Source organism: Crocodylus porosus, unplaced genomic scaffold (genome assembly GCF_001723895.1).
Source record: "Crocodylus porosus isolate Cpor-Errol unplaced genomic scaffold, CroPor_comp1, whole genome shotgun sequence".
Classification (NCBI taxonomy): domain Eukaryota; kingdom Metazoa; phylum Chordata; order Crocodylia; family Crocodylidae; genus Crocodylus; species Crocodylus porosus.
The window spans coordinates 67,227,985-67,242,341 of record NW_017728950.1 but is presented as its reverse complement, the minus strand read 5'-3'; the positions used below and the strand labels follow the sequence as shown (position 1 = coordinate 67,242,341).

The 14,357-nt window shown below is 40.8% G+C and overlaps 1 protein-coding gene across 1 annotated transcript; it reads left to right on the top strand.

The window, feature by feature from the left end:
* The first annotated feature begins 579 nt into the window (after positions 1-579).
* On the top strand, positions 580-11,939 carry RFK (riboflavin kinase). The gene is made up of 4 exons (XM_019555259.1): positions 580-742; positions 4,278-4,429; positions 5,699-5,801; positions 8,810-11,939. Exons 1-4 carry the CDS (start codon positions 661-663, stop codon positions 8,938-8,940), a joined length of 468 nt encoding a protein of 155 aa, XP_019410804.1. The 5' UTR covers positions 580-660; the 3' UTR covers positions 8,941-11,939.
* The last annotated feature ends 2,418 nt before the right edge of the window (positions 11,940-14,357 follow it).

Sequence of the window (14,357 nt, the reverse complement as noted above, 5' to 3'; positions counted from 1 at the left end):
ACGGAGTGATAGCATCATTCATAGGGAATCATAAGAAGCCAGGATGGAAAAGACCTCCAGAGGTGTAGTCCAGTCCCGTGCTTGAGGCAGGATCATCCCTATCCAAACCATGCCGTACAAATCCCTCGTCTAACCCGGTGGGGCTCAACCTTCTGGCCCCTCGGACCAGATGAGCAGCGCGCGGCCGTCTGTGAGGCAGTCACGAGGATCGGGCTCCGGTGCAGGGCGCTAGGCGTGCCCCCCGGGCCTTGGTGCTGTCCCCGCGCACTGCGATCACCACCCAGCCCAGCATGCAGGGCCCCGAGACTTCCCACTCGTGTAACAACTCAGTGCTACGTTTCCGCATCTGCGAGTAGCCCCCACGGGCCAGATGCTGCCAGTAGGCGTAACCCGACGAAACCGCCTGCGGGAGGCGGGGGCAGAGCGCCGCTGGGCGAACCCATTTTCGGGACGGGGGGGGGCGGAGCGGACTACGACGGCTCCACAGGCTGGAAACGGTCACGCCCCGCCCCGCCCCCTTCCTTGCCCCGCCCACCCGCTTCCGCACCGGCCCGCGCGCGCATGCGCAGGACAGTTGCAGCCGCGGCTGCCGGGTTCGGGTTGCGACACAGAGCCGCGCGGCCTCGTCACGGACTGGCCCCCGTTCCGACTGCCGGCGCCATGAGGCACCTGCCCTACTTCTGCCGCGGGGAGGTGGTGCGGGGCTTCGGCCGTGGCTCCAAGGAGCTGGGCATCCCCACGGGTGAGCGGCCAGCGACGTGGCGGGGGGTGTGTGTGTGTGTGTGTGGCGGGGGTTGGGGGGATCAAAACCGGCTCCCCCTCGCGCCTCCGTGTGTGCCCAGGTGCACACTCCTACTCCCTGGCATATCTGCCTCCGCACATGCCCACGTGTACATGCACCCATGTTTGTGCGCCTGCCCATGCCCATCTCCACACACGGACATATGGGCAGGCATACGGGTGCGTGAACACATATCTGCATGTGTATATGTCTGTCCTTACACACCCTTACACCAGCACACAAATTTGCTCTCACACAGGTGGCCACACACAGGCATATATGCCTGCACTCACACACATGCCCATGCCTGTACATGCTCCTGTGGACACGGTACTGTAAAAAATAAAAGTGTCCTTTGCCGATGCTGTTCTTGCCAGTCCCCTGAGCACAGTCAGTCTGGCCCTGGGACAGTTCATCAGCCCTGGTGATTTGGTTGGTGCAGAGAGACTGGGGTGCAGGGGGAGAGGAGGGAAACCTGGAACTGATGTCACTGCTGTTGCAGAAACTTCTGGTGGTGTTGCAGCATTGGTAATGTGAGACCATGTTTCGCAGCCCGTGCAGGACAGCATGATGTGTAATAAAGGGCAGGCCATTTTCTGCAGAGGTGAAGCTGCACCTGTTGCTGACACACAAGTGCCCCTGCTGTCCAGAGCAAGGTTATCTGCACTGGGTCTCCTGAACCAAGATGGGGTGAAGTGGGGAAAATTTCAACTGGTCATGTAGGCATAAGACTTATTTTTTTGAGAGTGAAACGTATCCTGATTGCAATGGCCGTGTTGGAGAAATTCTGTAATTATTTCTGTGCGCTTCCTAAACTCGAGCCATTAGTGTTTGATTCTCATTTTGACTACATGATGTTCAGCTTTCGATTCTAGTAACAGCTAGTGCCTGGCTGTGACTGTAATGCTGGGAAGCTGGAGGAACTTGGCTGGTCTAGGCAGGAAGGAAAATTTCTGAAGAATTTCCCTCCTACAATGACATAGCATGTTTTGTAATACATTGAAAACATATTACAGTTTGAATGGTTGCATCATTGGTTGGAGGTGTCTTTTTACTGATCACAGATTTTGGTAACAAATTAGTTTCCTAGTGTTGAATAAAGTTTGTGTGTACTACTCTGTGTCATTAAAAAAAATTCTCTTCACTCAAGGTCAGAACTGACTAGATGAACAGGTGGGTGCTTGTGAGCATTATAAGATGTTTATAAAAGTGTCATTGTACTTTAGCTCTAGAAGGAAAAACATGAGCATTAGGAGTTCCTTAAGGAGAAGAAAATGCAAGGTGGGAAACAAAAAGAAGGCAAAAGTATCTAGGCTCGGCCTAAAGGGAATATATTTTTTCACTGAGTCTCGGTATATAAGTGAGGTTGTACACATGTAAGTAAGTTTATAAATGTAATCCAAATCGGTAACCACAATTTAAATCACATAAATTTAGAGGTTCACTGATACATTGGTCCGCTATTGGATTGGCACTGATATAAAGAAAATTGGCTGAACTGGAAATCTGTCTGATGTAGCTGGTAATTTGGCTGATAAATGCCTGTGCATGCGCGCAGCCAAAATACAGCTTGTAGGCGGTGAGGAGCACAGCTTGGCAGCATGGAGAGCTGTGTGCAGCTGGTAATTCTGTTGTGGTAGAAGGAGAAGGGGGAGGGAAGGGGCATAGTGGGGCAGATCAGTGCCCCCATAGTGAAGGAGGGAGTGGGGCAGGGGCTGGGGCAGGCGCTGCCCAGGCAGGGTATGGTGCAGGATGGATCTGTGGCTCTTCCGGGAGATGTAGTGGCGGTGGGTAGGGCGTGTGCCCCCCAGATCTGTGCAGGACAAGACGAGCAGGCTGGAGCCAGGGCAGCACTGGGCTCTTCTTGGTGGGGGCTGGGCTTGGGGTGCGCAGTGGTGGTGCTGGGAAGGAACTACGGGGTGGGGGGGAGTAGGCTACAGTGAAATGTAGTGTGGCTGCAACCTGACCCCCCATAGCCCCTTCCCAGCCCTGCTGCCGCTGGCCTCTAGCCTAGCCCCTGCTGAAAGGGGCCCAGTGCAGCTCTGGCTTCAGCCCTGGCTCCAGCTGTCCCACCCTGCTCCATGCAGATCCAGGGGCGCATGCCCCCCGCACCCCCTGGAAGAGCTGCACCTCTGTTCCGTGCCCTGCCCTGCCTGGACAGTGCATGCCCCACTCCCTCCCTCACCTTGGTGACATTGATCTGCCCCCCCCACCACACACACCACTTCTCTCCCCCCTCCCTTTCCACCACAACAGACTTACTACCTGGATGCAGCTGTATCTGAAACTGGATTTGTGCTGGCCGTTGTGGTTCCTTAAAAATCGGCTATTGGTATTGGCCCCCAAAATCTCCATCGATACACTCCTACATAAATTGTACTGGTTTAAGTAGACCTATTACAAATTAAAATTCTTTGCGGAAACATGCCTTAAGTGATAATGGCTAGCAGGAAGAAAATGAGTAAGTTGTTACAGTGGTGTATTTTCTTAATAACTCTACAGAATTTCCACAGGAAGTGTTTTGAGACGAATACAAAGTCCTGAATTCATCATCCAGTTCACAGACAACAACTACATAAGGCCATCTGATCCCAACATTTTTTCCTGCCCCCGTGCAGGGTGACTTGACCCGATGTTCTGTGAGGTCTCTTTCAGCCCCTAACAGCTATGAAACTATGAACCTGAATTCTTTCTGTAAATGAATTTGATATCCTTTGGGAGGTCTGCAGGATGATCAAAGATTCAAACTGGGGGAGGTCAAGGATCATTCTTTTCAAGTTTAAAAAAAAAAAGATTTGTTTTAAAGTGTGGTCTTAGCTTTACATTCTTTGGTTGAGTTTCTGCCATCTGAGGGTTTCTTAATTCTAGGAACTTCAAAAAAGCAATATGTACTCCGGCTACTGAGGGGTGTTTGCAGTCCTAACTTTGACTTTCTAAGACTCAAAACCTTGTTTCATTGTGAATTCTGTTGTCTAGTTTAGTTGTTCTCAACCAGGGTCCATGAAACACCTTGGGTTCAGTGATGTAGGTGTTGCTATGGCAGGAGCAGTCGGGTAAAGCTGCCCCACACACACTCCTGCTGCATTGTGGCTCTGAACAGGCTGAAGTAGGCAGGAGCTGGCTTTTGGCTCTAGCCCTACCTCAGAGGCATGCAAGATCGTCCTTACTCACTGTGCTTCTGTGTCCAGATGGAGTGTAAGGAGCAGGACTGAACTGGAAATGGCTGAGCAGCATTAAGCAGCTCCTTCCTGCTTTAGGCTGATCAGAGCCCTCACATACAAAAAGCATGTGTATGTGCTACAGCCTTTCCTGGGCTGGCCATGTTGTTTTACACTTAAAGTTTGTATTGATTAGAACATTGTGTCTTAATGTTGAGTATCTTCTATTTTTAAGTGTCACGAGCGATGGTTTGTTTTTAATTGTGTTTTTAAACTGTTCAGTATATTATAAGCACTTGACTTACATATGTGTACATTTTTTAAAAAATATTTTGCAGCTAATTTTTCTGAACAAGTGGTCGAAAGCTTTCCATCTGATATTTCTACTGGTATATACTATGGATGGGCCTGCGTTGGAAATGGAGATGTGCATAAAATGGTTTTAAGCATAGGCTGGAACCCATACTACAAGAATGTTAAGAAGTCAGTGGTAAGAATTCTGCTTATTATGGTACTTCAACAACAATAAACCAATGGGACATTTGGCGTGAGTAACATAAGTAGTATTTGGTCCTTAAATGGGTTTTGTGGGGCTTAGAAATCCCATTTCAGTCAGGAAACTGGTTCTAGTGTATTTACATACTGAACAGGTAAACTCTCAGACTGCATCTCAGAGTCATCAAGAATGAGAGAGACTCTTTTCTACTTCTTGTCTTATAAGTTTAAACTAGTTAAATTTTTATTGCAAAAGTTCTTTGAAGTGTGACAGATTATGCTGTGGTACTGATAGTGGCAGATAAATATGGACTTCTCCATAGTAAATACGGATACCAGCAGCCTCATGGCATCTATCTTTTTGTTTGTTTGTTTTTAATCCACCTATAAATCAAAAGATACATTTGTAAAACTTAATAGGTTTCTCTGTTAGTGGTTTTCAACCTGTGGTTCGTGGACCCCTGGGGGTCTGCAGACTATGTCAAAGGGGTCTGTGAAAGATGACTGTGAAAATAGTTTCAGATCCCAGAAAAGGCATTCCATTTCCAAAGGGGTCTGCACCTCCATTTCAAATTTGTTAGGGGTCGGCAAGTGAAATAAGTTTGAAAACCATTGCTCTGTGTACTTTTGTTTTAACCTTCCATTCATTTTACTGATAACTGTGGGAATCTATGTATATTAATGTAAAAAAAGACTTCTTAAAGGAATTAGTACTAAGCTAAAGGAACATGAATGCCATTAAAAATGGAAGAAAATAGGTACAGCCCAAGTCAGCTTGGTCTTTTTCAGCATTATCAAAGAGCCCGAGTGCAGGAGTGTGTGCATGCACCATAGTCCTAGTCACAGGGCAGTTTTATCTGGCTGCAGTGTTGCAGAACTCCTGGAGGGCAGGGAGGGTCTCATAGTATCCCAGTTGAGAATCCATGATTGGAATATCAAATCATTGGGTATTTTTAGTAATATTTATGATCCATAGTCTCCCCTCATGTGGGGAATGGCATGAAACAGACTTAAGTCTGTCTAACTGGAGCTTCACAGATGCTCACATTTTACTGTAACAGTTTTCAGTCAGATTTCTTGAACATGCATAAATTTTAAACTAAGGTATTTTACTTTAACGCCTTAAGAAAATAAAGTTTTTTTCTTTCAATATAATATGAGCTAAAGGGATAAATGTGGGTTAAGGTTTCTAGAAATAGGGCAGTTGGATACCTAAAATAATTTTAAATTGCTAAGGTCCTAACTTATTTCTTTGGGTCTTTAGGAAACACACATCATCCATACCTTCAAAGAAGACTTTTATGGAGAAATTCTTAGTATAGCTATTGTTGGGTACATCAGACCAGAAAAAAACTTTGATTCCTTAGGTAGGTATACAGATCTTCAAATGTTTATTGTATTTTTGAGCTGGTTGTACATTTCCTTGTCTTTTTTCTCTATTACATAATTATCAAAGGGAAAAAGGAGGTAATCTTCTGCATTCCAACCATAAATGTAGTGTTTACTTAACCATAGTTGCACAGATTTCTTTCTTATGTACTGTGCCTACTTGTACAGTACGTAGAAGAAAGGTGCCATTACTATTTAGGTAAAAAGGAAAAATTAAGGAATACAGAAAAACACAGAAGAGTATCCTGCCAAAACTTCATACCTTTCAACTTTGTTCTATCTGTTTTTTCTAGACGGAATACTTTCCTTTGGGTTACTGTGTTAATATCACTGCTAAAACCATGGTATTTTTCTACATTTCTTTCTGAATCTGAGCTTTAGTTGAGAGTGAGTTCTTCAGAAAATCTGAATTATTTTTCAAGGCTGCTTACTTTTCACATGTACCCTATTCTTGGGTGGCTCTTTAGTACAAAATTCAGTTGAACTCCTATGTTTTGCAGGCAGCATAAGACACCCCAGTAGATGGTATATTTAAACCTTTCACTATGATTAGAATAAGCCACCCGAAGTCGTGCCCTTTTTTTTTTTTTAACATTTCTTACTAATGTTGGCCAAAAAACCCCAACTTTGACTGTGGAGGAGCAGCAGGCAACCTAGAACTGATTTGTTAGAAAATTCTGTATAAAACTTGTCTTGCTTTCACAGAATATGGGGTAGACTTGGGGTGGCGGGGAAGAATCTTGTCACAGATAATGCCTTAGGCCACACTCTCTTCAAAGTGCCTGAACCTCTTCCCAATATTGGTGTTCGTTATACAGTGGGAGGTGCTCTGAGCTTTCATCTGGTATGCATCAAGAGTAGGAAACTCTGAGAATGAGTCTTTTTGTACTGAAGTGTGTGATTTAGATGCAGATTGCTTATGCTTTGCAATCATGTGATTGTCATAGGACTTAAATTACCTTCACTTTTTTTAGTTTTGTAATGTTGTCTGCAGTGGCTTGATATGTGGCAGCCTGTTTAACAGGTTAAGAGGCTGCTATGTTTAAGCGTTTCAGTTCTCCTTTGCATTTTGAAGAAGAGTAATGTTAAGATTTCACTTTAGCATCTCTTCAGTAGTGCCTTTTTTACTACTTACTTTTCTCCATGTTACCTTTTCTTCAAAGTGTCCAAGGAAAAGAATTTGGCATTACAGTAGTTATTCTCAACACTCATTAAATGCCCCTGATGTGAAATTCTGTTCAGATTATACATAGCAGGGTTTTCCCCCCCATGAACCCAAAGTTATGGACTTGATATGCAAATGAGTAGGTAATATTCTGTGGTCTGTGCTGTTCAAGGTTCTATGATTTATTGAGGTACTTTCTGATCTAGGAATCTCTGATTCTTATGTTGGAAATCCTTCGAGAATCGTGGTCTCAGAAATTGGAACTTCCTAAATTTCTCACTGCATCCAATGTGACATTACTCTCAAAAGTTTAGTTTCAGATTAAAGGTTTACTAGTGCTAAAGAAATCAAATGTAGTTGATGGCAAAATAATGGGGAAAGTATATTAAATTCACTTTCATATGATATGTGCTTGATGCAAACAGCTAGTAAACAGAAGAACAAATTTATGTCAAATGTCTTTCATTAAGTTCTTTTATTAAGAACTTTGGGTTTTCCAAAGAGACCTCCGAGGACAACTTGGAAAAACAAAATTAGCTTTTTAACATCTTAAACGTGAATAAGCAGGACAAAAACACCTTACTACAAATGAAGCAAGACTGGCATATACTGAAGTTTATTTTAACTGGTTACCAATAACCTGCATTGAGAGACAGTTACTTTCTACCTGCTCCAGTGCATGTCAGTGGTGCCTGGATTTCTGGTATATCAATCTTTGGATGTTTATTCTTCTCCAGTGGTGTATTATGTTAAGTTAATGCTTGCTTAATGTTTTTTCTTTTGAGATTTTTACTTTTCTCTTTCACTCGTTAGTCCATATCTTATTTTTTTTCTCTTACACAATACATATCTCAAACAGGAGGCATTTATTAGCCTTCTTTGCTTATAATTTGTACGTTAGAGAAACAAAGGTGTCTTACAGAATCTGCTTTAAATGCATTCTCTTAAGTTTACTAAAAATCATGTTAGTAAATGTCTATTTTGAGAAATAAACTAAACTTTTGGAATCTCAATATTCTAAATGCTATATATTTCTAATCCCTGAGAGGGCTTTAAACCTGAAGTGGACACACATGCAAGCCTATTACATCTGCCTGGAATGTTTAAAAATGTACCTGAAAAACCAAGTACTATTTTGAATAGATTGAATCAGTGTGAACTGGTTCACTGTTGCGTGGGCACCGAGTGTCTTGTGGCATAAGTCTGCTCAGTCCTCTGGGCATTCCACACTACACTGCTGTAACTGCCTACTTTGGTATGCAGCCAGAACTCTACTGCCCCCCACCTGTTTCCCATTTTGTTGGCACTTTATCATCACTGAGCTCCCTTGCATTGCTTGTTCAGTGAAAGCTATCTTTCTAACACCCAGTTCTGCCCTCATGTGCTACATGACTGCAGCCCTTCCTCATCTTCCCCCAGCTCTTGGGAACCTAATTGTGTGCCTCCAAGCACTTTCTCCCCCCTACTTACAAATCAAGCAAGCACGCTGCAGGCTTTGGTCACTTGCAGGGAACTGAAGTTTATTGAACTCCTGTTTAGGAGAGAAAGGAAAGCAGAAAACTAAAAATACCTCCTGGGACCCTAAAGTGCAGGCCCTAACATTTGCCCCAAGTGCTTATTCACTATGAGGCATACTGGGCTGAGTGCATGTGCATGCTCATGCACACACATGCTCCTAATCAGTGACATTTGGGAACAGTTCAGTTGTTATGTGTATCCACACCTGTTATGTGTGTCCTTGCCTTTGCTTTCTTTCAGTGTTGTGCTTTGAATTCAGGTTAATTTTTTTAATGCAAGTATTGTGCTTCCTTCCATTTACAGATGAACTCATTTCAGAAATTCAGGAAGACATTGCAGAAGCTAAGAGAAAACTGGACTTACCAGAACATCTTAAACTCAAGGAAGACAACTTCTTCAAAATGCTAGGAGGCACAATAGTAAATGGCCACTAAGTGAAAGCTCTTATTTGGGCAATTTTACATGAAATCTTTGCACTACTTCCATTGATACTGAACTGTCCTTTCTGGTTAGCTAACTGAAGTGGGAGCAAAGCACTGTAAAACAGTACCACTGTGTTAGGCTTCCTTGCACAAACAAATTAAAAATATCATGCAAAGGGAGTGGAAAGTACTGGTAGGTTCTTTAGAAAATCATTGTGAATCTTTGTTTTAAATTGCTCAAAAGTTTGTATCATGTACAAAGTTGAACCAAAGTTAGTCATATCCTTATTAAACTCGTATATTTAGGTAGCATTTAAAGGTATTTCAAATTAGAAAGTCATTCCCTACTTTTTGTAATTATTTTTACATTTCCTTACATATAGGCTTTAGCTATTAGCTTAAGAAATAAAAATATTGACCATGTTACAAATTTGTTGGTGGAAAGCCAGCAGTCAGATAACTAAAGCGAGAATAGCATACTGTAAGTTTTGTGTTTCACAAGGTGTATATATCTCTGGAAATTAGTGTTGAAGCTGGCATTTTTAATTGAGACTATTTATTGTAACTTTATATAAAATGTTTTATCATTAGACTGTCTTCTGGTTTAAAGTCCATGGCCACTAGATTAAGGTTTACTGGAAACCAAAGATAAACTCTGTATTTAAGTACATAAATTCCATCATAAAAAATTATGAATTGACTACTTTCAAAATAACAATGTACTAACCTGAAGACTGAATGCACTAGTTTGAGTGGAGCTAAGGATCAGGTCCACTGAATCAGTTACCATTCAAGGAAACTAGCCACCTTGGGAATTGAAGAGGGTAACTTCAAAAGTATATATAGTGTAGCAAAAATTCTTTTAGAAAAAAATATTAAATAAAATTTGTTCTTGACACACAAGCCATGGACACAGACAAAAATTCCATGTTATAAACTGGATGTACTCTGGGAAGTGGATTCTGGAAATCAAGTTCCTTGCATTTTGTGTGATTTAGATCAAATATGATCATTTTTACCTATAAATGTTTTTCTTCTAGCTTTATGTTGGGAACAGGGAATAATTAAAGTGGTTTTAAGTCTTTGTGATCTTGGGCTACTCCATGGGCTGGAGCAGCCCCAATTCAGACAGTGTTGGGAACCTGTCAAAACTACAGCTGCCTCCCAGAGCTGTTACAGGCTTTGTAGTGGGACTCAGAATAAATGCAGTGCTGTGATCTTGCCTTGACACATCCCAGTCCCAGCATGCTTCTTTCTCCAGGGTTTACGAGGAAATCTTCAGAAGATAGCCTTACAGCTTACTGCTTCAGTTCGTGTACTGGATATAGGGCTTCTAGTTCCACAACTGCAGAGGGCTAAAGAGGTAGAAGATCTCACCATATGTATTAGGCTGTATTTCTTGCTTCAGAAATTCTGCAGCAGAAACTTGTTTAATATAAATAGTCTACAGAGTTAAGTAAATATTAACCTTTCTAGTTAAAACTGTCCCCCTAAATCTGTCTCTTCAGAGCATGCACAGAAAATTCTAGTTTCTTCTTGGAATTTTTCCATAGACATTTCAGTTCTTGTCACTCTTCCTCTATTCATACTAAAGACAAATTCACTTATGTGGTTGCAAATATTATTTAAATGACATAGTGATTGAGTGGCACTTCCTATCTGACTCAGTGGAAGATATATTCCTAAATAAAATAACTGTACAACAATTCAGACTTCTAAGCAGGAAGGAGGGCAACTGTTCAAGATATTTTTTTCATTTAACTGAAGGTATGATAGGAGGTTGTTTTCATTGTGTGCAAGGATGACTAGTTTTTCCTAGTAGGATATTCCTCAGTAAGTGTTTTTTGGAGGTCTAAACAGCAGAGATGCCTATAAGCAAAATGTGGCCAGCATTAGAAGGACAGCTGTATGTTAAAAGTAAAACCCCTGTTCATTTTTAAGATTACAGTTACTATAGTAGCTGCCTTTTTTGCCAACTGTTTCGTATGTCAGCTTTGAAATTATTTATCATAATTTTAGGAAACCAGGGTGCCTTGAGACATTTTGAGTAGAACTGTTCTGTAACTAGTAACAAACACTACGTGTCTAGGACCATTGCACCATTTGGATGTATAGCCATTGCACTGAGGGAGAGGGAAGCAGCAGCAAAGGGAAGACTTGAACTGCTAATTTTGTGAGATTTGTAACTGTACTTCTGACTTCAGTTATAGTGAACTGATATGCACAGAGAAGTGCTTGTTTTGTCTTCAAGTTAGCATACTGAAAAAAACAGATGAATATTTTTACACTGTCCGACAGCACCCATCTCCATTTATTTGTTAAACACACCGTTCATTATTTAATACTGAATTCTTAGTTTGACAGAGACTTTATGAAGGATTATATTTTTGTATTATATCAAACTAAACATACAAACACTGTTGCTTATACTACTGTTGCTTCTGCCTAACTTATTGAAGAAACTGAAGCTGAGTGACAGTTACTGATATTCCTGCTTGTTACTTGTTTTCAGGTAAAACAAGTTGTTGCGTGATATAAATCCTGCATGTTCTGAAAGAAGTGCTGTTATCTTTTCACTATTTTGTTCTTTCTTGCATTTCAGTGTTGAAGCTGAAAGAAAGCTGTCATTGCTGCTTGTTTTGAAGAGCTCAGTGTAGCAATTTGGGTTACAAACCCTTCAAGGGAAATGTCGTAAATGTTAGATTTTAAAAAGAACCATGGAAATGCTTCTGTTGATGATTGTAAAAAAACAAAACACAAAACTTTTTTTTTTAAACAAAGCTTGTATTTTTTAGCTGAATTTCAATTGAAATTTCCTGCTGTCTGAAAAAACTTATTGATGATGTTGGGGGCCAATCAGTACAATACACTCTTCAAAATTGGAAGCTGGGAGGGATTTTAGTCCTGCATTTGGATAAAACTGCACAATGTTTCCTTGAGTCTTGGTAGTTTACAGTGTGTATACACTTGTAGCTGATGTTGAAGATTTAAATAAAGTACAATAAGTTGTTGTTTTTGCCTGATTCTTCTGTCTTAACTGTTTTATCTAGTAAAACCCCTGTTCATTTTTAAGATTACAGTTACTATAGTAGCTGCCTTTTTTGCCAACTGTTTCATATGTCAGCTTTGAAATTATTTATCATAATTTTAGGAAACCAGGGTGCCTTGAAACATTTTGAGTAGAACTGTTCTGTAACTAGTAACAAACACTACGTGTCTAGGACCATTGCACCATTTGGATGTATAGCCATTGCACTGAGGGAGAGGGAAGCAACAGCAAAGGGAAGACTTGAACTGCTAACTAGCCTTTCCCTTGAGTTAATGTTCAATTCAAATGCTGATCACAGCAATTCAAATACTGATCACATATTCCTAATGTGAATATTCTACTCTGCACTTAGTATTTTACAGAGTGAGTTTCCATGCAGGGAGATGAAGTTTAACAGCTGTTTCACACTAAATGTCCAAACTAGCTTAAATTGCAACAGCTCCTGATGTAGACTAATCATGAAAGATTTGCAAAAACAAACTTAAAATGAAAGTCTACTAAATATTGAAGCTTGTATCTTGCTATCTTTTGCCTTCTGAAAAAGATTTCTTTCAATACAAGATTTAAATAGTTTTCATGTTCAATTTGCTTCTTAATATTTAATATTTAAAACTAAGTTAAATAAATTTCATTTCACTTTAGTAGTTCAGCAGATACAATTTTCCAAATTCAGACAATGAAATGGACTGCACTGTTGAAATTCAGTCCAAATCATCATGAAGCACTACTAAATGGTATTCATCTTTAAAAATCCAATATTGAATGGTCAGCTGCAAACTTTTAGACAAATTCATTGTAATTTACACAATTGGAAAACTGTTTTACCTTAACTGAGCAAGACCTTGATGTTGCTATTTGGGGTTTTCATGTAGATAAATTGATAGTGTCAGCTTCTAATAATTCCTGGTGTGAATTTGAACATTTCTAGCAATTTGGGTTTTTGTATTTAATTTTCTCTTCTGTGGGAACCCAATACTTTTGTCATAAGTCTTTACTATATTTTTTTGGTCAGAGGTAGGGGGAGAGCTGACAAAGGAAGATAACCTTTTAAACAATCTTTGTAAAAGTCAAGATAGTGTAAGTGGCTGGCAAAATCCCTCATATTACTATAGACTTTGCAGTAGTATGCAGAGAATTTTGTTAGCTGGGGATTTGTCTTACTCTGTCCTGTCACGTTCTTGGAATTTTATTAATTTCTGTCATCTGTTATTCATTAACACATTGTGCTATATAGCATGGCTCATTTATTGCTTTTTAGGTAACGTTTTTGCAAAGGCAAGCTATTTTTAATGAAAATTAGTAAACTCACCAGGCTAAAAACAGTTTATTTTTCACGCATTTTCAGCAAATGTTAATTTTTCACCAGACCTTTTTTACTGGCAAAACTCAGCAATTCATGGCTTAATCATAAACTACTTTCTCACAGAGTACTGTATGATATCACATTATTGCCTAGTCCCATTTTTATATTGTTCATTGCCTCGCACAATAAAAACTCGGTCCTTCATTTAGTACCCCAGGGTGCTATTCCAATATAGAAAATAAAACAAGTACATTATTTGTTTTTAAGTGCTGCTTTCTGGGTACTTATTTTTATCCCCTTGCAGACTCACCCTTTCTTTAAAAAAAAAAATCAATTCAAAAGTCGTGGTAATCAGGATCTTTTTAGAGTAATGAAAAAGTAGGTATTGGGTTCTTTAGCTGGCAGAAAAAGTACCCATCTCAAAATTAGGTGTAGGAAGCAGTTCAAACTTGTATGAAAATCAAAATAAGCTGTAATTGATCCTGCTAGCTTTCAGGCATGCTTAGAAAATTAGGTTTTTTGGGACTGGTACTTTGTTTTCTAAGGCACTTAAATAACTTAAGTATTGCATTGGATAACAATACTGAACATACACCTGGGAAAACAGTCTTGGATTTCACTGCCTGCTATTAAAACTACTTATGCCTTTTGCCCAGTGTACATTTAATGTAAAACACACAAGCATCCTGTAGAGCAGGGACTGAAATTTCTCTTGGAAATTGCAGTGCCCAAATCACTATTACAGATTCATTTTCTGTGTCCTCTGTGCCAGCTCAAATTAGTTGAACAGGGATTTTCAGGATCGTGGCTTTGGAATTAGTCTTCTAAACCTGTGCACTGTGGATCCTGGGCTGGTTGGAGTGGGTGCCACATGTGGCCAAGTCCCTGGCTGACCAGAGAAGATGTGGATCTAGTATGCGGCTACTCTTACTCCCCTTCATTCAGATCCAATGCTTGCTCTCTCACTGGTCAGTGACTACACCGCATGAGACGCCTGCTCCAGGACCTGTTTTGCAAGTACTGCCTGCCCCAGACCGGCTGGCGCAGGCTCCTTGTGTGGATCATATCTCAGATTGC